The 23688-nt window shown below is 33.4% G+C and overlaps 1 protein-coding gene across 1 annotated transcript; it reads left to right on the top strand.

Moving 5' to 3' along the window:
- The first annotated feature begins 4732 nt into the window (after positions 1 to 4732).
- On the top strand, positions 4733 to 23672 carry LOC134699922 (ankyrin repeat domain-containing protein 50-like). The gene is made up of 8 exons (XM_063561317.1): positions 4733 to 4750; positions 6993 to 7076; positions 11642 to 11740; positions 12302 to 12352; positions 12961 to 13059; positions 14321 to 14428; positions 21606 to 21677; positions 23649 to 23672. Exons 1-8 carry the CDS (start codon positions 4733 to 4735, stop codon positions 23670 to 23672), a joined length of 555 nt encoding a protein of 184 aa, XP_063417387.1.
- Positions 23673 to 23688: the final 16 nt, after the last annotated feature.

Below are 23688 nucleotides of genomic sequence, written 5' to 3'. Positions count from 1 at the left end.
CATATTGTATTGGAACGTTTGGTTATTTATTTTATCAAATGAAATTCAGAAATATATTTCAATTCTAATGTTAAACATTCTTAAAGGGGAGATAAACCAAGAAATAACTGGTGAATTCTAAGGAGCATTACACCAGCGCTTATTTCTGTTCTTTTTTGTCCGCACCATATGTAGATATGATTTGAAATTATTCAAGCTACTCTTCAAATCTTTCCATGAGTGATTTTCATCACTTTGATTTTTAATTCTTTTTAAACAGGATTAACATTTTGCACTCATCTACTTTTGTTAAATGAATTGGAAACAAAAAATAACATGACATAATTACAAAATTAATTGCATTTAGGAGTCCAAACTAAACAAGACTCTCAGTCAAGGCATTGTAATCATTACAATGTGAGTTGCTTAAAGAGTAAGTTTTAAAGAAGTCACTTGCAGTGTAGGAAAGAAAGATTGGATGTTAATGTCAATGAGACAGCAACCATTCAATGAAAGAGGTCAACATGTTATTCAACCAATCAAAACTTTGTAATTATTATTGAGCAACACAAGTGCCACATGTGGAGCACCTGAGATAAACTCCTAACTTTTGATGGGTTTCCTGTTGCTCAGTCTTTAATTTTTAATTAGGCAGTTTTGTGTACTTTTGTTTGTCTTTTTTCTTTTTAAGCCATATTTTTATTTTGAACATCTATTATTTGTATTTATTAGATCTGTGTCCAGTCAATGTGATCCTTGTCCAGTCAAGTTAGTATTATAGGTAAGTGTACATTGTATGTGAACTATTTAGGATCAATTACTATTGAATTTTTTTTCCAATGTAAAATATTCAAACTCTATAAGGGGAGATAATCAACATTTAGTTTTTACAATCAAGATACCATAACACCAATGTTTTTATAGTAAACAAGACACAAAGAATGTGATGACATCACTACAATGCTGTTTGTTTTCAAAAGTAGATTGGTTGAACTTCAGCATTGAACTTGTGCTAAAGAAAAATAAAGTGAGTTACAATGCATATGTCAATGAGACAGCAACCCAACAAAGCAAGAATGGAGATGTGTAAAGGTCAATATATAGGAGATGTGTACAGGTCAATATATACAATGATATAGGAGATGTGTACATGTCAATATATAGGAGATGTGTACAGGTCAATATATAGGAGATGCGTAAAGGTCAATATATAGGAGATGTGTACAGGTTGATATATAGGAGATGTGTACAGGTCAATATATAGGAGATGTGTAAAGGTCAATATATAGGAGATGTGTACAGGTCAATATATAGGAGATGTGTACAGGTCAATATATAGGAGATTTGTACAGGTCAATATATAGGAGATGTCTACTGGTCAATATATAGGAGATGTGTACAGGTCAACATATAGGAGATGTGTACAGGTCAATATAAAGTCAACAAATCAAAATTAACCTCATATGACAAATTCCACATTTTCATGAAGCTGGCCATAAAATTAAGGAATTATTCATGTTAAAGAATTAATTCTGCATTACACCTGTTGTGTAAGTTTGTTTTATTGAAACAGGGAGATATGTTGATAAGAAACAGGGAGATAACCCTCAAACATTGATATGTTTAAACAGGGAGATAACACACAAACATTGATATGTTTATAGAGGGAGATGACACACAAACATTGATATGTTGATAAGAAATAGGGAGATAACCCACAAACGTTGATATGTTTATACAGGGAGATAACCCACACACATTGATATGTTTAAACAGGGAGATAACACACAAACATTGATATGTCTATACAGGGAGATAACCCACAAACATTGACATTTTTATACAGACAGATGACACACACACATATGCATTGATATGTTTATACAGGGAGATGACACACACACATTGATATATTTATACAGGGAGATAACCAACAAACATCGATATGTTTATAGAGGGAGATGACACACAAACATTGATATGTTTATAAGAAACAGGGAGATAACTCACACACATTGATATGTTTATAAGAAAACAGGGAGATAAAACACACACATTGATATGTTTATAAGAAACAGGGAGATAACACACCAACATTGATATGTTTATAAGAAACAGGGAGATAACACACAAACATTAATATGTTTATAAGAAACAGGGAGATAACACATACACATTGATATGTTTATAAGAAACAGGGGTATAACACACACACATTGATATGTTTATAAGAAAACAGGGGTATAACACACACACATTGATATGTTTATAAGAGACAGGGAGATAACACACAAGCATTGATATGTTTATAAGAAAGGGAGATAATAGACAAACATTGATATGTTTATAAAAAACATTCATAACAGTTAACTATAAATAGAAGTACCAATGAAGTATTTTTAACATGTTTAAGTGATAAATATATTTTACATATTTCAGGCTTAAACAAGTACATATCATTCATAGTTATTTTTCACAGATGCTTTAGATGATGGCACAACCTTACTTATAAATAAGGCTGACCTGAGAGGTACATTCATCAGTATTTATCTAATTAGTATGTATCGTATTTTTTTAAGATTGTACAAACACTTTTCTTCATAAAGACTGCCTCGTTAATCTTCATGGTGTTGTGGTCTTGTGTTCACCTTAAGTGTGGGAGGTGGTGGGTGTGAACCCTGGACAGTTCAACCAAAGATCTGCATGGTGTTGTTGTATTGTGTTAACCTTTAGTGTGGGAGGTGGTGAGTTTGAACCCTGGACAGTTCAAACAAAGACTTGAAAATTAATATTTGCTACTTCTCCAAAATGAGGTAAATCAATACAGACTAAGCAGTTTTCACATCTGCCATACAGCCACTTCCTGTTTTCACATCTGTCATACAGCCACTTCCTGTTTTCACATCTGTCATACAGCCACTTCCTGTTTTCAAATCTGTCATACAGCCACTTCCTGTTTTCAAATCTACCATACAGTCGCTTCCTGTTTTCACATCTACCATACAGCCACTTCCTGTTTTCAAATCTACCATGCAGTTGCTTCCTGTTTGCAGATAGTTTAAATTATACAACACTCATTGTACAATGAAACTTTCTTTGAACTTTTCTTGGCTTCTATAGAAGGGAATGATTTTATAATAGATGAACAGTTTGACAAATTTGAGTTGTAGCGTGCTAGCAATTTTTGTTTCGGCTGTGCAGCTTTTCCCTGTTTGTCAATAGTTTGAAATTTAACAACACTCATTGTACAACGATAATTTTCATGTAAGTTTCTTGGCTCTTATGATTTTATGGAATGATCATTTATGCTTCAGTAAATATGTTACCTCATTCAATTGCATGCAGCGACACAGATCTATTTGTCTTGTTCGAAGTTATGGTTCCACAGCATAGGCTAGTGCCATTTTTGAAAAGAGCTTTTAGTTAAGGACCAAGCAACAACCTAAAATATGCCAATATAACACACCATTACATTATTCTTACTTTACTTTTCATAGTTTTAAATTAGTGTGGGCCCAATGGTCAGGAACCTTTCATTTCTGTGAGAGAACCTTTGAATTTTGGAAAACAAAGGTCCATGGCCTACAATCCGTTACATTAGTACTTATTTTAGGACCATTGAATTTCTTGAGGAGGGCCTTTCACTCGAAACTTCAAATGGTCCAGGACTTAACATATTTTTAGGCAAATTGTAAAACTTACTTATAGCTTCAATCCTGTAAATACATTAAGTATGTTAAGAGTGAGGGGGTATCTGTGATCATTTTATTATATAAAAATAAGGAAATATAGTATGATAAACAACGATACAATTATTCATACTATAGGACAAAGATATAAACAATGACAGGTTGTCCAACAGCCTTCAACAATGAGCAAAACCCATACCATATAATCATAAGGAAGTGTGGTTAGATAAACAATGATACAATTATTTTTAGATCAAAGGACAAAGATATAAACAATTACAGGTCGTCCAACAGCCTTCAACAATGAGCAAAACCCATGCCATATGATAATAAGGAGGTGTGGTAATGATTAACAATTATATAATTATTCCTAGACCATAGGACACAGTTATAAACAATTACAGGTTGTCCAACAGTCTACAACAATGAGCAAAACCCATACCATATAATCATCTATAAATAGCCTTGGTATGATAAAATGTGAAACATTTCAAAAGAAAAATCCTCTGCTGAAAACAACAATGAATTAAAAACAAAGATGGTACACAACTTCTAACTACATCCACTACGTTATTGGACAGGCTCATACAGAATAAAAAAACAGTTGAATTTAATTTGACTGTTCTAGTCGATTATTGATAGTGTTTTAAGAAACTATTACTTGATATTTCTTATGTGTGTCTTAAATCTGGTAAAAGAAAACTTTTGACATTCTTAGACCTGGGAAAGTGCAATAGATGTTCTGGTGTTCCATGGAAAGAGTCACATCCTGCTTGTAGAATACATTTGTACATCATTTAGGTATGTTACCAAATCTTCAAGGTTTTTAGTTCAGTTCATTAACTTCTAATAGTGCAGTCTTATTGCCAGAAAAGTTGAGATAAATCACTGTTTCAATGCTATTATTATTTAATTAAAATTAGTATCTAAAAATATTAGGTCAGTTTATTACATCCAATAATGATCATGTATTTTTAATTGACAGTAACTATAATACATGTACCTCAATAATAACTCAACAGTATATATCGAATATAATTTTTCTTTTCTATTTTTAGGATATAATGGAGGATTGGAATGAGGTAAGATTTACCTAATAGTCTCCTTGTGTGGTTTTGTTCCCCACAATTAGATACAAGTAAGTGGTAATTTGAGATAAAAACTAGTAGAATTCTAGGCGAACTACAAAACTACTTTTTCAAAGAAAACAGATCAAACAAAAAAAACAAAACTGGGACAAAGCATGGTGACTCAAAACATTTGACCAACTAAGGTGTTGTTAATAACTATAGCAGATATCGTCTTAATTGTCTTATCTTCTACTCATTACACGGGTCACACTTAATTGTCTTATCTTCTACTCATTACATGGGTGACACTTGATCGTCTTATCTTCTACTCATTACATGGGTGACACTTTATCGTCTTATCTTCTACTCATTAAAAGGGTGACACTAATTTGTTTTATCTTCTACTCATTACATGGGTAACAATTGATCGTCTTATCTTCTACTCATTACATGGGTGACACTTTATCGTCTTATCTTCTACTCATTAAAAGGGTGACACTAATTTGTCTTATCTTCTACTCATAAAAAGGGTGACACTTAATCGACTTATCTTCTATTCATTACACAGGTGACACTTGATGGTCTTATCTTCTACTCATTATGAGAGTGACACTTGATCGTCTTATCTTCTACTCATTTATTTGTAACATGGGTGACACTAAATTGTCTTATCTTCTACTCATTACACAGGTGACAAATAATTGTCTTAGTATCTACTCATTACACAGGTGACACTTAATTAATTGACTTATCTTCTACTCATAACATGGGTGACAATTAATTGTCTTATCTTCTACTCTTTACACAGGTGATACTTACTTGTCCTATCTTTTACTCATAAGACGGGTGACACTAAATTATTTGTCTTATCTGTTACACTTTACACAGTTGACACTTGCACACATGCAGATTTCCTAGTAACTTTAATATATATTCTGCGGTAAGTGTGTCAATAACTTACATGTGAATAAATAAACTCATCATAGATACCAGGACTAAATTTAGTATATACGCCAGACGCGCGTTTCGTCTACAAAAGACTCATCAGTGACGCTCGAATCCAAAACACTTTGCTTATTATCATACAATACTGAGTGGCAGTTTAGTTACACATTTGAATCTGTATTGAGTAACTGATGACAAACAAAGGCAATTTAAGGTAGATTCATGGTATACCGCCATCTTGGATTGTACAATCACAGTACACAATCGGTTTACTTATTTGTCCAAATCAGCAAACTTGGAAACAGATTTGCAATTTAATGGTTATACTGTTTATTTATATAAAGAAAACTTCAAAATATTTAAACAAATATCAACCTTTTTGGTTTTTAAAATCATTTTTTTTCAAATGAGCCATTTAAGGGGAGACAACTCTTAGTACACAATTTATACTGGGCAAATAGGGAAATTTTAATTTGTATTTGTCGCAAGAAAACAAGTTCGGTGACACTATGTTTTCTTTTTATTTTCTTAAAACATATTTATGCAACCTATCTCCTCACAATTTATTTCAAAATTCTATCTCACAGATTTTTTTTTACGCACTCTTATGTGTTTTTTCATGAACAAACTAACCAAATTTAGGCAATTTTCAAGGACTCGTAGCTTGAAAAATAGCACTGTGACCCATACTTTTTATTATATTTTTGAAAAATGCCTAGTAAAATCTTCATTTTGGCAATTTATAAGAAAATTCTGTCTCAAAATACATTTACTTATGATCTACCTTAAAGTTTTTTCAGTAAGAAATTTATCGAATATTTTTTTAAGTATGATTGTATACTCTGTAAAATTCTTTCCAGTAGTAGACAGTGTATTATTTATGTAGTACCTTCAGAATCCTTGTTTGAACTGTCAATTATGTAATTCATATGCTATTTATAGAATTTCTCTCTGTCTGAATGTTTTATTAAGGAAGGATACTACTGATTTATGTAGTCATTGCTATACAAAAGAATACATAATTATTACCTGAGTTAACAGTAAGGACATTCATTACAATCTATTTCTATGTTTTACTTACAGAAACTTATTACAGCTGCTCAGGATGGAGACATAGAAGCCTTAAAATTATGTCTACAGAATGATGCAGACATTGATTATCAAGATTAAATGTACTATATATGTTTTACTTACAGAAACTTACTACAGCTGCTAGGTTTGGAGATATAGAAGCCTTAAAATTATGTCTACAGAATGATGCAGACATTGATTATCAAGATTAAATGTACTATATATGTTTTACTTACAGAAACTTACTACAGCTGCTAGGTTTGGAGATATAGAAGCCTTAAAATTATGTCTAAAGAATGGTGCAGACATTAATAATCAAGATGTAAATAAAATAGTCACATTCAGAACCACCTTAATTTAATACTTCATAGACACATCATCTTAAGATATGTCGTCTTATGGTACATGAACAATAAAAGATACAAAACTACAAGTTACTTAAAAATAGTGTACAGTGAAACAGTGTAAAACTACAAGTTACTTCACATACAGGATATTGTACATATTCAATATAAAACACACAAAATATTACAAAAAGTTACTTCAAAATATAGCACAGTAAAACAGTATAAAACTAAAAGTTACTTCAAAATATTGAATATTGTACATATATAATATAAAACACACAACTGGAAGTTACTTCAAAATACAGGATATTGTACATAAACACACGACAACAATTAACCTTAGAACATAACCATAACATTACATAGAAAATAACAGATTGTACATAAGTAGTTAAAAACACACAACTACAAATTACTTCAGAACAGAACAGATTGAACACCAGCAGTATAAATCACACAACTACAAATTATTTCATAACATAACAGATTGTACATAAGCAGTATAAAACACACAACTACAAGTTACTTCAGAACATTATAGACTACATTAGAACATAACCATAAAATAACATAGAACATAACAGCTTGAACATAACTAATTAAAAACATACAACTGCAAGTACTTTTGAAACAGAACATGTTGCATATAAGCAGTTACTTCAGAACAGAACAGATTGTACACCAGTAGTATAGAACACACAACTACAAGTTACTTCAGAACATAACAGATTGTACACCAGCAGTATAAATCACACAACTACAAATAATTTCATAACATAACAGATTGTACACCAGCAGTTTAAAACACACAACTGCAAGTTCCTTCAGAACATAACAGATTGTACACCAGCAGTATAAAACACACAACTGCAAGTTCCTTCAGAACATAACAGATTGTACACCAGCAGTATAAAACACAACTACAAGTTACTTCAGAACATAACAGATTGTACACCAGCAGTATAAAACACACAACTACAAATTATTTCATAACATAACAGATTGTACACCAGCAGTATAAAACACACAACTGCAAGTTCCTTCAGAACATAACAGATTGTACATAAGCAGTATATAACATACAACTACAAATTACTTAAGAACATAACAGATTGTACACCAGCAGTATAAAAACACAACTACAAATTACTTCAGAACATAACAGATTGTACACTAGCAGTATAGAACACATAACTACAAGATACTTCAGAACCTAACAGATTTTACACCAGCAGTATAGAACACACAACTACAAATTACTTCAGAACATAACAGATTTTACACCAGCAGTATAAAACACACAACTACAAATTACTTCAGAACATAACAGATTGTACACCAGCAGTATAAAACACACAACTGCAAGTTCCTTCAGAACATAACAGATTGTACATAAGCAGTATATTACATACAACTACAAATTACTTAAGAACATAACAGATTGTACACCAGCAGTATAAAAACACAACTGCAAATTACTTCAGAACATAACAGATTGTACACTAGCAGTATAGAACACATAACTGCAAGATACTTCAGAACCTAACAGATTTTACACCAGCAGTATAAAACACACAACTACAAATTACTTCAGAACATAACAGATTTTACACCAGCAGTATAGAACACACAACTACAAATTACTTCAGAACATAACAGATTTTACACCAGCAGTATATAACACACAACTACAAATTACTTCAGAACATAACAGATTGTACACCAGCAGTATAAAAACACAACTACAAATTACTTCAGAACATAACAGATTGTACACCAGCAGTATAGAACTCACAACTACAAGTTCCTTCAGAACATAACAGATTGTACACCAACAGTATAGAACACACAACTGCGAGTTACTTTAGAACAGAATAGATTGTACACCAGCAGTATAGAACACACAACTACAAATTACTTCAGAACATAACAGATTTAACACCAGCAGTATAGAACACACAACTGCGAGTTACTTCAGAACATAACAGATTGTACATCAGCAGTATAGAACACAACTACAAATTACTTCAGAACATAACAGATTGTACATCAGCAGTATAGAACACACAACTACAAATTACTTCAGAACATAACAGATTGTACACCAGCAGTATATAACACACAACTACAAATTACTTCAGAACATAACAGATTGTACACCAGCAGTATAAAAACACAACTACAAATTACTTCAGAACATAACAGATTGTACACCAGCAGTATAGAACTCACAACTACAAGTTCCTTCAGAACATAACAGATTGTACATCAACAGTATAGAACACACAACTGCGAGTTACTTTAGAACAGAATAGATTGTACACCAGCAGTATTAAATACACAACTGCAAGTTACTTCAGAACATAACATATTTTACACCAGCAGTATAGAGCACACAACTACAAATTACTTCAGAACATAACAGATTTTACACCAGCAGTATAGAGCACACAACTACAAATTACTTCAGAACATAAGAGATTGTACACCAGCAGTATATAACTCACAACTGAAAGTTACTTTAGAACATAACAGATTGTACACCAGCAGGATAAAACACACAACTGAAAGTTACTTTAGAACAGAACAGATTGTACAGAAATAGTATAAAACACACAACTACAAGTTACTTCAGAACATAACAAATTGTACACCAGCAGGATAAAACACACAACTGAAAGTTACTTTAGAACAGAACAGATTGTACATAAATAGTATAAAACACACAACTACAAGTTACTTCAGAACATAACAGATTGTACACCAGCAGTATAAAACACACAACCACAAGTTACTTCAGAACATAGCAGATTGTACACTAGCAGTATAAAACACACAACTACAAGTTTCTTCAGAACATAACATTGGACATAAGTAGTATAAAACACACAAGAAGTTACTTCAGAACATACCAAATTTTACATAAGCAGTATAAACATACCGCTTCAAGTTACTCCAGAACATAACAGATTGTAAATGAGCAGTATAAAACACACAACTACAAGTTATTTCAGAACATAACAGATTGTACATGTGTAGTATAAAACACATAACTACATGTTACTTCAGAACATAATATAAAAATATATCTGTATGGAAACTGATATTTATATCAATATACTGAATTTGATATTAAATCAAAATCTGTTTTTAATTTAACAGTTTTAGTTAGAGAGAGAAAAATGCATAAAGGTATTTTTTTTAATAATTGTTTTTGTTTGTTTTGAATTATAGTTGATAAAGTTCTTACTTTGAATATTTACAAAAACAATTTTTACACCAATGTTTTACAGTGGATGTAAAACAAATATCACATATGTATGTTATTGCTTCACTTTGACCACATTCCTTCATCTATTTAAAATTATGTTGTTAATTAGACAGGTTTAATGGACAACAAATATTTGTAAGAATTATATAAAGTGGGGTCTCATTTTGTTCGTCTCCTCGTGCTAAATCAGGAAATGTAACTTTTTTTTCATATTTCTTTGAAAAAGTTACTTTTTAAAAAATTGATCATTATTCTGAATCATGTTAATCTGACAGATTTAATAATTATATGAACAAATACTTGTTAGGATTATATAAAGTGAGATGTCATTTTACTCAGAGATTTGTAATGAATCCATTGATGTAAATATTTTATTCATTTCTTAAAAAGAACCAAAAAAAAATTAACATGACAGTTTTGATGGAAGTTTGACATCTCACAAAAAAACCATGTTGTTTATTTAGTGTTTATATAGAATATAAATACAAGTGTGACTGGTCATTGTATTCAGTTTTGACCACTGATTCATGTGATAAATATTTAGTTTATATTTATTACACAACATTGTCCAGTTTATCAGACAAGTTTAGATGTCAGTTGTATTATTCCAGGTGAATGGACAGACAGCATTAATGTCGGCTGCCATGAGAGGACACCTGGAGATCTGTAGTCTCCTCATTGATACAGGATGTAAGATCGACATCACAGCAGTATGTTATCTACTTAGTCTGATCACATTACTATTAATCTACACTAAATCATGTTGTTAATCAGACAGGTTTAATGAACAAATATTTGTAATAATTATATCAAGTGGGGTCTCATTTTACTCGTATTATTGTTCTGAATTAGAAAATATTACTCCTTTTCATGTTTCTTAAAAAAAATTATTTGATTAAAATGAATGATTATACTGAATCTACACTAATTCCTGTTGTTAATCAGACAGTTTTAACGAGCAAATATTTGTAAGAATCATATAAAGTGGGGCCTCATTTTCCTTGTTTTGTTCTACTAAATCCATTGATATAATTATTTTACACATTTCTTGAAAAAATATTGTTTTAAAATATCAGGTTGAATGGAAGTTTTGACATGTCACAACAAAACATGTTTATTTATTGTTTATATACAATATAAATACAAGTGTGACTGGTCATTTTATTCAGTTTTGACCACTGATTCATGTGATATATATTTTGTTTATATTTATTACATAACATTGTCCAGTTTATCAGACAAGTTTTGATGTCAGTTGTATTATTCCAGAGATATGGAGAGACAGCATTAATGTTTGCTGCCATATATGGACACCTGGAGATCTGTCAACTCCCCAATGATAGAGGATGTAAGATCGACATCACAAATGTATGTTATCTACTTAGTCTGATCACATTACTATTAATCTACACTAACTCATGTTGTTAATTAGACAGGTTTAATGAACAAATATTTGTAATAATTATATCAAGTGGGGTCTCATTTTACTCGTATTATTGTTCTGAATCAGAAAATATTACTCTTTTTCATGTTTCTTAAATTTTTTTTTTTTATTAAAATGAACAATTATACTGAATCAACATTACTTCCTGTTGTTAATTAGACAGTTTTAATGAACAAAGATTTGTAAGAATCATATAAAGTGGGGTCTCATTTTACTTGTTTTGTTCTCCTGAATCTATTGATATAATTATTTTACACATTTCTTGAAAAAAATTTTTTTTTTAAGATATCAGGTTTTATTGAAGTTTTGACATTTCACAACAAAACATGTTTATTTATTGTTTATGTACAATATACATACAAGTGTGACTGGTCATTTTATTCAGTTTTGACCACTGATGCATGTAATATATATTTTGTTTATATTTATTACACAACATTGTTCAGTTTATCAGACAAGTTTTGATGTCAGTTGTATTATTCCAGGAGAATGGAATGACAGCATTAATGTTGGCTGCCAAGGAAGGACAGCTGGAGGTCTGTAGTCTCCTCATTGATACAGGATGTAAGATCGACATCACAGATGTATGTTATCTACTTAGTCTGATCACATTACTATTAATCTACACTAAATCATGTTGTTAATTAGACAGGTTTAATGAACAAATATTTGTAATAATTATATCAAGTGGGGTCTCATTTTACTCGTATTATTGTTCTGAATCAGAAAATATTACTCTTTTTCATGTTTCTTAATTATTTATTTTTTTAAAATGAACAATTATACTGAATCAACATTAATTCCTGTTGTTAATTAGACAGTTTTAATGAACAAAGATTTGTAAGAATCATATAAAGTGGGGTCTCATTTTTACTTGTTTTGTTCTCCTGAATCTATTGATATAATTATTTTACACATTTCTTGAAAAAAAAAAAATTTTTTAAATATCAGGTTTTATGGAAGTTTTGACATTTCACAACAAAACATGTTTATTTATTGTTTATGTACAATATAAATACAAGTGTGACTGGTCATTTTATTCAGTTTTGACCACTGATTCATGTGATATATATTTTGTTTATATTTATTACACAACATTGTCCACTTTATCAGACAAGTTTTGATGTCAGTTGTATTATTCCAGGTGAATGGACAGACAGCATTAATGGAGGCTGCCAGGTGGGGACACCTGGAGATCTGTCGTCTCCTCATTGATAGAGGATGTAAGATCGACATCACAGATGTATGTTATCTACTTAGTCTGATCACATTACTATTAATCTACACTAAATCATGTTGTTAATTAGACAGGTTTAATGAACAAATATTTGTAATATTTATATAAAGTGGGGTCTCATTTTACTCATATTATCGTTCTGAATCAGAAAATATTACTCCTTTTTATGTTTCTTTAAAAAAATATTTTATTAAAATGAATGATTATACTGAATCTACACTAATTCCTGTTGTTAATTGGACAATTTTAACGAAACAAATATGTGTAATAATCATATAAAGTGGGGTCTCATTTTGTTTGTTTTGTTCTACTGAATCCATTGATATAATTATTTTACACATTTCTTGAAAAAATTTTTTTTTTTAAGATTTGAGGTTTAATGGAAGTTTTGACATTTCACAACAAAACATGTTTATTTAGTGTTTATGTACAATATAAATACAAGTTTGACTGGTAATTTTATTCAGTTTTGACCACTGAATCAGAAAATATAACTCCTTTTCATGTTTCTTTAAAAAAATTATTTTATTAAAATGAATGATTATACTGAATAAAATCAACGGTACCAATTTTGTTGCACCAGATGCGCATTTCGACAAAATATGTCTCTTCAGTGATGCTCGTGGCCAAAATATTTGAAATCCAAAGCTTATGTAAAAGAGGAAGAGCTATAATCCAAAGGTCCAAAAAGTATAGTCAAATTCGTGAAAGGAATCAGAGCTTTGCACGAGGGAGATACATTCCTTAATTTATAATAATTTCTCATATTTTGTAACAGCAAATTTTAATAACATAAAAAATCCGTATTTTCATGCCAGTACCGAAGTACTGGCTACTGGGCTGGTGAATCTACACTAAATCCTGTTGTTAATCAGACAGTTTTAACGAAACAAATATGTGTAAGAATTATATAAAGTGGGTTCTCATTTTGCTTGTTTTGTTCTACTGAATCCATTGATATAATTATTTCACACATTTCTTGAAAAAAATATTTTTTTAAGATATCAGGTTTAATGGAAGTTTTGACATTTACCAACAGACCATGTTTATTTATTGTTTTTATACAATATAAATACAAGTGTGACTGGTCATTTTATTCAGTTTTGACCACTGATTCATGTGATATATCTTTGTTTATATTTATTACACAACATTGTCCAGTTTATCAGACAAGTTTTAATGTCAGTTGTAGGATATGTTGTATATTATTGATATTGACAACAAAGTATTGTACATTATAGTTACATGTTATTTGGTTATATTATAGAGAGATGGATACACAGCTTTACATTGGGCTGCTGGGGAGGGACATTTACAGATCACAAGATGTCTAGTAAAACGAGGAGGTGCCAGTACCTTGGTTACAACACATAAGGTAATATTTTATAGTATATGAACAGTGTTCAACCATTAAGTAATGAATCACTAAAAAGATGTATAAGATATGTTTGGTCAAATGGATTTTTTTCAAGGCTATAGTTGAAAATCATATGATTATTTAAATTGGACTTAAAATATGAAAATGTTTTATAGACTTGGATGGCTAAATTTTACTATAAAACACATGAACATAATATTTTTAACAAAATCTCCCAACATCTAATGCTTTTAATTAGACCACTTGCACATTTTGGGTGATTAGTTGTACCAGAATTATTCAAAAATGTGTATGGATAAACAATAAGATTGGTCTAAAACCAGTTTAAATAAACTGTCAAACAACAATCTGTTGTCTTGACAATTATAACAAAATTATTAATTGGTATCAAAATATTCTAAGCAAAGCGTTCATAGTGTTTTTAATGTTTAAACAGATGCAAACAAAGACTTGAGGTGGGAAACGACAGAAAATTTTTTGAATCAAGAAATTAACTAGACAATATTTATATGATTCAAAAGAGGGGAAATAACAATTGGCTATTTATTTCATATTATTGGCAGTTTCAAAAAATTTAGTTCAATTTTTTGAAATAGATACTCATATGACAACTGCAAATTTCTTCAAATTCCTGTTTTCATATTTGTTAATTTCCTTATTTATACAATATCAATGTAAACACTAAAAACCATGAAATACTGTAAAATAACAATATACAGATATAGGAGGGTGTGGATTCAGTATTCATGTATAAGGAGGGTGTGGATTGGGAACAGATATAGGACAGTGTGGATGGGGTATACATATATAGGAGAGTGTGGATGGAGTATACAAAAATAGGAGGGTGTGGATAGGGTATACAGATATAGGAGAGTGTGGATAGGGTATACAGATATAGGAGAGTGTGGATAGGGTATACAGACATAGGAAGGTGTGGATGGGGTATACAGATATAGGAGGGTGTGGATAGGGTTTACCGATATAGGAGGGCGTGGATAGTGTATACAGATATAGGAGGGTGTGGATAGGTTATACAGATATAGGAAAGTGTGGATAGGGTATACATACATAGGAGGGTGTGGATAGGGTATACAGACATAGGAGGGTGTGGATAGGGTATACAGATATAGGAGGATGTGGATAGGGTATACATACATAGGAGGGTGTGGATAGGGTATACAGATATAGGAGGATGTGGATAGGGTATACAGATATAGGAGGTGTGGATAGGGTATACAGATATAGGAGGATGTGGATAGGGTATATAGACATAGGAGGGTGTGGATGGGGTATACAAATATAGGAGGGTGTGGATAGGGTATACGGACATAGGAGGGTGTGGATAGGGTATACAGATAAAGGAGGATGTGGATAGGGTATACAGATATAGGAGGGTGTGGATAGGGTATACATATATAGGAGAGTGTGGATGGGGTATACAGACATAGGAGGGTGTGGATGGGGTATACAGACATAGGAGAGTGTGGATAGTGTATACAGATATAGGAGAGTGGATGGGGTATACATAAATAGGAGGGTGTGGATAGGGTATACAGATATAGGAGGGTGTGGATGGGGTATACAGACATAGGAGATGGTGGATAGTGTATACAGATATAGGAGGGTGTGGATAGGGTATACAGACATAGGAGAGTGTGGATAGTGTATACAGATATAGGAGGGTGTGGATGGGGTATACAGACATAGGAGGGTGTGGATGGGGTATACAGACATAGGAGGGTGCGGATAGGGTATACAGACATAGGAGGGTGTGGATAGGGTATACAGATATAGGAGGGTGTGGATGGGGTATAAAGACATAGGAGGGTGTGGATTGGGTATACAGACAAAGGAGGGTGTGGATATGGTATACCGACATAGGAGAGTGTGGATAGGGTATACAGATATAGGAGGGTGTGGATAGGGTATACAGATATAGGAGAGTGTGGATAGTGTAAACAGACATAGGAAGGTGTGGATAGGGTATACAGACATAGGAGGGTGTGGATAGGGTATACAGGCATAGGAGGGTGAGGATAGGGTATACAGACATAGGAGGGTGTGGATAGGGTATACAGACATAGGAGGGTGTGGATAGGGTAAACAGATATAGGAGATGGTGGATAGTGTATACAGACATAGGAGGGTCAGGGATCTCCATGGATGAAAATTGAACGATGGAGGAACTTTCACCATCATAAACCGTATCTTTGCCATTCAGTGTAGCGCGATCGAAATTATTTTATCCCTCCACATAAGGATAGGTAAACATGCTTATTCATTGCTTATTTAAATTATATTTATTTGAATTTTCATTATCAATACTTTATAGAAGTATATATATTCAATAGTTGCCGTTTGTAACCCTTCAAAGGCCAAGCCCTCATATCCCCTACCTTTCCCTTAGTCGAGAATTACCAATAGCTATCAAGAAGGTCCCCATGTAGTTTTCTTGCTATTTTTGATAATTGTTACGGGGGTTAAAATCAGGTGGAGCTTATTTTTCACGGACACTGTCAAATTCAGAAGTCATGAACCCATTACCGGTATTGCTGGTTTGCAGCAACGACAAAACGAGTTGTACGGGTTATGTAACTGGTTAAAAAGATTTGTAAAGCAAACGTTGACAAATGAAAAGGTTTTTAATGACTTTATCTAGCAAATCGATGTTATGCAACATGCATCTTTCGAGTCTGAATTGTAAAATACAAAATGAATTCGGAATTACGATACAATATTTCTTTACAGTAAATACTAAAAGTTTTAACTTTTTAACTTTTAAAGTAATTCTTTATTATCGTTACAATACAGCAGTACTCAAGTTATTTGCGATGAAATAATAATTACTGTATTACGTCTTATTGTGTACTTCTTAAAAAGGGGATGATGATTGCGTGAGTCAAAATAAAAGCATGTGTTCGACTTGTTTAACTTTGTAACTGGATTATTAATTTATTTATTTAATCTGAATTATCATAAGCATTTTCGGAAACTTAGTTATAATAATTCTTGAAACGAATCGTCTATCTTCAGGTAATCCTGTCTGGTTTGTTGATCTACCTGTACAAGCTCAGGTACAAGTGATTAGCGATCTTAATCTGGATATCTCTCAGGTGTTAGAACTGTATTGGATTATACTATAAAAAAGGCCTGAGGGTTATGAATTACATACATTTGATTATAATTGCTAAAAAAATGGCGTCAAGCTATAAACACGATCACAGTTTTGAACAATGGCGGAAGACAATTGAACGATGGCGCGAGTCATTTGACGATGACGCAAGACATTTGAACGATGGCAGGGCGCCATCGTTAAACAGGCCATGGAGATCCCTGAGGGTGTGGATGGGGTATACAGATATAGGAAAGTGTGGATAGAGTATACAGACATAGGAGGGTGTGGATAGGGTATACAGATATAGGAGGGTGTGGATAGGGTATACAGATATAGGAGGGTGTGGATAGGGTATACATAAATAGGAGATGGTGGATAGTGTAATGTATACAGGCATTGGAGGGTGTGGATAGGGTATACAGATATAGAAGGGTGTGGATAGGGTATACAGATATAGGAGGGTGTGGATAGGGTATACAGATATAGGAGGGTATGGATAGGGTATACAGACACAGGAGGGTGTGGATAGGGTATACAGACAAATAAGATGATGGATAGGGTATACAGACATAGGAGGGTGTGGATAGGGTATACAGACGTAGGAGATGGTGGATAGTGTATACAGACATAGGAGGTTGTGGATAGGATATTCAGATATAGGAGGGTGTGGATAGGGTATACAGATATAGGAGTGTGGATAGGGTATACAGATAAAGGAGGGTGTGGATAGGGTATACAGATATAGGAGGGTGTGGATAGGGTATACATAAATAGGAGATGGTGGATAGTGTAATGTATACAGACATAGGAGGGTGTGGATAGGGTATACAGATATAGGAGGGTGTGGATAGGGTATACAGATATAGGAGGGTGTGGATAGGGTATACAGATATAGGAGGGTAGGGAAGGGGTATACAGATATAGAAAGGTGGGGAAGGGGTATACATAGATAGGAGGGTGTGAATTGGGTATACAGATATAGGAGGGTGTGGATAGGGTAAAGACATAGGAGGGTGTGGATAGGGTATACAGACATAGGAGGGTGTGGATAGGGTATACAGATATAGAAAGGTGTGGATAGGGTAAACAGACATAGGAGGGTGTGGATAGGGTATACATACTTAGGAGGGCGTGGATGGGGTATACAGATATACGAAGGTGTGGATAGGGTATACAGACATAGGAGGGTGTGGATAGGGTATACAGACGTAGGAGATGGTGGATAGTGTATACAGACATAGGAGGTTGTGGATAGGATATTCAGATATAGGAGGGTGTGGATAGGGTATACAGATATAGGAGTGTGGATAGGGTATACAGATAAAGGAGGGTGTGAATTGGGTATACATACATAGGAGGGTGTGAATTGGGTATACAGATATAGGAGGGTGTGGATAGGGTAAAGACATAGGAGGGTGTGGATAGGGTATACAGACATAGGAGGGTGTGGATAGGGTATACAGATATAGAAAGGTGTGGATAGGGTAAACAGACATAGGAGGGTGTGGATAGGGTATACATACTTAGGAGGGCGTGGATGGGGTATACAGATATACGAAGGTGTGGATAGGGTATACAGACATAGGAGGGTGTAAATAGTGTATACAGATATAGGAGGGTGTGGATAGGGTATACAGACATAGGAGGGTGTGGATAGGGTATACAGACATAGGAGGGTGTGGATGTGGTATACAGATATAGGAAGGTGTGAATTGGGTATATGGATATAGGAGGATGTGGATAGGGTATACAGACATAGGAGGGTGTGGATAGGGTATACAGACATAGGAGGGTGTGGATAAGGTAAACAGATATAGGAGAGTGTGGATAGGGTATACAGACATAGGAGGGTGTGGATAGGGTATACAGACATAGGAGAGTGTGAATTGGGTATACAAATATAGGAGGGCGTGGATGGGGTATACAGATATAAGAAGGTGTGGATAGGGTATACAGACATAGGAGGGTTAGGATGGGGTATACAGATATAGGAGGATGTGAATTGGGTTTACAGATATATGAGGATGTGGATAGAGTATACAAACATAGGAGGGTGTGGATAGGGTATACAGACATAGGAGGGTGTGGATAGGGTATACAGACATATGGGGGTGTGGATAGGGTATACAGACATAGGAGAGTGTGAATAGGGTATACAGACATAGGAGGGTGTGGATAGGTATACAGACATAGGAGAGTGTGAATTGGGTGTACAGACATAGGAGGGTGAGGATAGGGTATACAGACATAGAAGGGTGAGGATAGGGTATACAGACATAGAAGGGTGTTGATGGGGTATATAGATATAGGAGGATGTGTGTTGGGTATAGAGATAGAGGAGGGTAGGGAAGGGGTATACAGATACAGGAGGGTGTTGATTGGATATGCAGATATAAGAGGGTGTGAATGGGGTATACATATATAGGAGGGTATGAAAGGGTTATACATATATAGGAGGGTGTGGAGAGGGTTTACATATTTAGGAGGGTAGGGAAGGGGTGTACAGATACAGAAGGTAGTGGAGGGGGTTTACAGATATAGGAGGGTGTGTATGGGATATACATTTATAGGAGGGTGTGGATGGGATATACAGATATAGGAGGGTGCGTATGGGGTATGCATATATAGGAGGGTGTGTATGGGTATACAGATATAGGAGGGTGTGTATGGACTATACATATATAGGAGGGTTTGGATGGGATATACAGATATAGAAGGGTGTGGATGAGATACTTGTATACAGATATAGAAGGGTATGGATGGGATATACAGATATAGAAGGGTGTGGATGGGATATACAGATATAGAAGGGTGTGGATAGGATATACATATATAGGAGGGTGTGGATGGGATATACAGATATAGAAGGGTGTGGATGGGATATACAGATATAGAAGGGTGTGAATGGGATATACAGATATATAATGGTGTGTAAGGGGTTTACAGATATAGGAGGGTAAGGTTGGGGTATACAGATATAAGAGGGTGTGGATGGATATACAGATATAGAAGGGTGTGTATGGGCTATATAGATATAGGAGGGTGTGTATATAGATGATAATCAAGGCAATGTATGTAAAGACAACTGTTTAGCCATTATATTCATATACAACAAATGTATTTCCACCCACGGAGTTGTCACATGATAATATGACGTCAAAAAATGAACAAGTACAAAAGTACGGATGTTTCGTTCCAGCGACAATCTCAACATTGGATGGGCTATTCAAATATAGGAGACTTTGGATAGGGTAAAACGACATAGGAGGGTGTTGAGGGGTTCTACAGATATAGGAGGGTAGAAAAGGGGTATACAGATATAGGAGGGTAGGTAAGGGGTATACAGATATAGGAGGGTGGGGAGGGGGTATACATATATAGGAGGGTGTGAGTGGGATATTCAGATGTTAGAGGGTGTGGGTGGGGAATACAGGTAGAGGAGGATGTGGATGGGGTATACAAGTATAGGAGGATGTGGATTGGGTATACAAATATAGAAGGTTGTGGATGGGTACACTAATGCAGAAGGGAGCGAATGGGTTTATACAGATATAGGAGGATGTAGAGGGTTTATCGAGATATAGGCAAACAGTTAATGAATAGAGAATAATTCGATACAATAATATAAAGAATAGAAAAAGTATAAGAATATAAAGATTTGTCAATAATCATGATACATTTGTAATGTGTCCAAAAAATGTAAAAAGATAGTTAAGGATGAAATCCCCCCATATCCCACACCCTTTGTGTAGATATAAGGATGCATTTATCATTCTTCAAACTGCAACAAAAATCAAGACCAAATGGGGACAGATGAAGCATTAATTCATATCCTTTAAAAAAAAGAGTTAAAAGCCTATTTGAAGTCTTCAGAAAATTGTGAACAATAATCTGAATGTTGTCTAAAGAGATATATGAACGAAAATGTTATGGTTAGCATATATGTAAAGATAAAATAAAACACCACCCAGCTACTAATTGTAAGATATGTAAAAAAGTCCTCTTTGTCATAAAAAAGATGAAAGCAATATAAAGATTTATCTGATACGTGTATTTCAGGGTAAGACTCCATACGACATAGCAGCAAAAGGGATGAACGGACAGTATAAAGAAGTGATGGAATACTTACAGGTACAAATATAGTGTTGAATTACAAATGCTACAAGTAGAAAATAAGTTACAAAATAAAAAGAAATATAAAACCAAGAAAACAAATGCTGCTAAACCAAGATTCTTCAGGAGAAAAATCTTTAAACAATTAACCAATTAAGTCTTGAAAAAAAAAATCAAATTGTAATGCAATTATTTGTTAACACAATTTTGATTGGACAACATCATATATTTGGGAACTTTAACTAGCTAAGCCATCATTTTTCAATTCACTAATTTATTATTACGTGATTTCTTCAATAATCAAAAAATTTATAGATGTCTTCTATTTCATTCTACATGTTCTAGAGTGAACGAGGCGAGAGCAAGTTTTTTAAATTCGATTTATGATATTCTTTCACAGACAGTATGTAAACAATTAACTGTGTTTTTTTTTAAATTTTATGTAGAATGCTTAAAAATGGAGATGGAGATAACTGTATTGTATTTTAGGCTTTGCCTTCGTAAAACTTTGCAAGTATCCTTTACCTAGTTGACTACTCAGTTATCACTAGGCTTTTAACATTCAGGTTGTGAGTTTGTGTTCTTCGTGTGGCATGACTACCTAAATTCACTCCAGCAATTGGATTTCCACACATTTTTAGCTCACCTGGCCCAAAGGGCCAAGTGAGCTTTTCTCATCACTTGGCGTCCGGCGTCCGTCGTCGTCGTCCGTCGTCGTCGTCCTGCGTTAACTTTTACAAAAATCTTCTCCTCTGTAACTACTAGGCCAAATTTAACCAAACTTGGCCACAATCATCATTGGGGTATCTAGTTTAAAAATTGTGTTTTTTGACCCGGCCAACCAACCAAGATGGCCGCCATGGCTAAAAATAGAACATAGGGGTAAAATGCAGTTTTTGGCTTATAACTAAAAAAACTAAAGCATTTAGAGCAAATCTGACGGAGTTAAATTGTTTATCAGGTCAAGATCTATCTGCCCTGAAATTAATTTTCAGATGAATCAGACAACCCATTGTATGATTCTTTATCAAAAATTGCATAAAAACACAGCAGCTTGTACAAGTTTTTTCCATAAATGATCGATTGTGTTTCCCGCATATAAAACCTATTAGCCTGTTTCGGAGAAGTTGTCCATAAAATTTCCGTTCATCCCAATGTATAAAGGTTCACTATAGTGTTTATAGAAAAAAATGTCCTTTTGAAAATGCTAGATTTACTAGAGTTTTTTCTTCTCACAGATAATACATCTTTCTATCAAAAATAAAGTTCATACAAGATCAATAGGTAAAATATTGACGAAGGGTTTTCATTGGGGAAATATATACCCTGCTAGTTTTTATCCTGTATGTGACATGCTGCTGGAGACACATAAATACCATCACATGTTACGTCCATCTAGTCTTGTAAGAGCTTTCACAATTTTTGCTAGATTTTTATTAACATTATAACAAAGAATTATGTCATTGATGTCTCACATGAATTTGAAAATCAGGGCCGATAAGCTATTTTTTTTTTAAAATATGCCCCTTAATTAAGCTTGGACATTATGATTATATAGAAAAATGCATGGTAACCACTCTCATGTGTTCAATTCTTGCCATTTTTTTTTATCCAAATTATATCTTAGGTGTTTTTCTGCAATGTCTAAAAACTATTTGAAAATGAGTGATAATAATGGTATGGAAAAAATTAATTGTCGAAGTTTCCATGAGTACAATTCTTTATCGAACTGATTACAAAGATTTATATCAGCAGTGCTTCTTACAAATTTGAAAATAAGTGTTGATTAACTACTTTAAAAGAGTTATTCTTGTTGATTTAATTATATGGAAAATTACTTTGTAATTTCTTTTCAGATAACATTTCTTTTTAGATTTAGCTGAAGCCGCCTATGGGTTTTGGATTTTCTCACAATGTTGAAGACCCCTTGGTGGCCTCGATCAGGCTATGTTTTCTGTTATTTTGTCAGATTTTTGTCTCTATTTTCAGGGTCAATTCTCTGTTTTCTCTTAATTTTACTTATCACAAT

The sequence above is a fragment of the Mytilus trossulus genome, unplaced genomic scaffold, assembly GCF_036588685.1.
Source record: "Mytilus trossulus isolate FHL-02 unplaced genomic scaffold, PNRI_Mtr1.1.1.hap1 h1tg000103l__unscaffolded, whole genome shotgun sequence".
Classification (NCBI taxonomy): domain Eukaryota; kingdom Metazoa; phylum Mollusca; class Bivalvia; order Mytilida; family Mytilidae; genus Mytilus; species Mytilus trossulus.
This window is presented reverse-complemented; position numbering and strand designations above follow the sequence as displayed.

Coding starts and splice junctions, on each gene's coding strand:
- LOC134699922 (XM_063561317.1), top strand. Junction 13,060..14,320: donor GTAAGATCGACATCACAGAT/GTATGTTATCTA, acceptor GTTATATTATAG/AGAGATGGATACACAGCTTT. Junction 14,429..21,605: donor CCTTGGTTACAACACATAAG/GTAATATTTTAT, acceptor CGTGTATTTCAG/GGTAAGACTCCATACGACAT.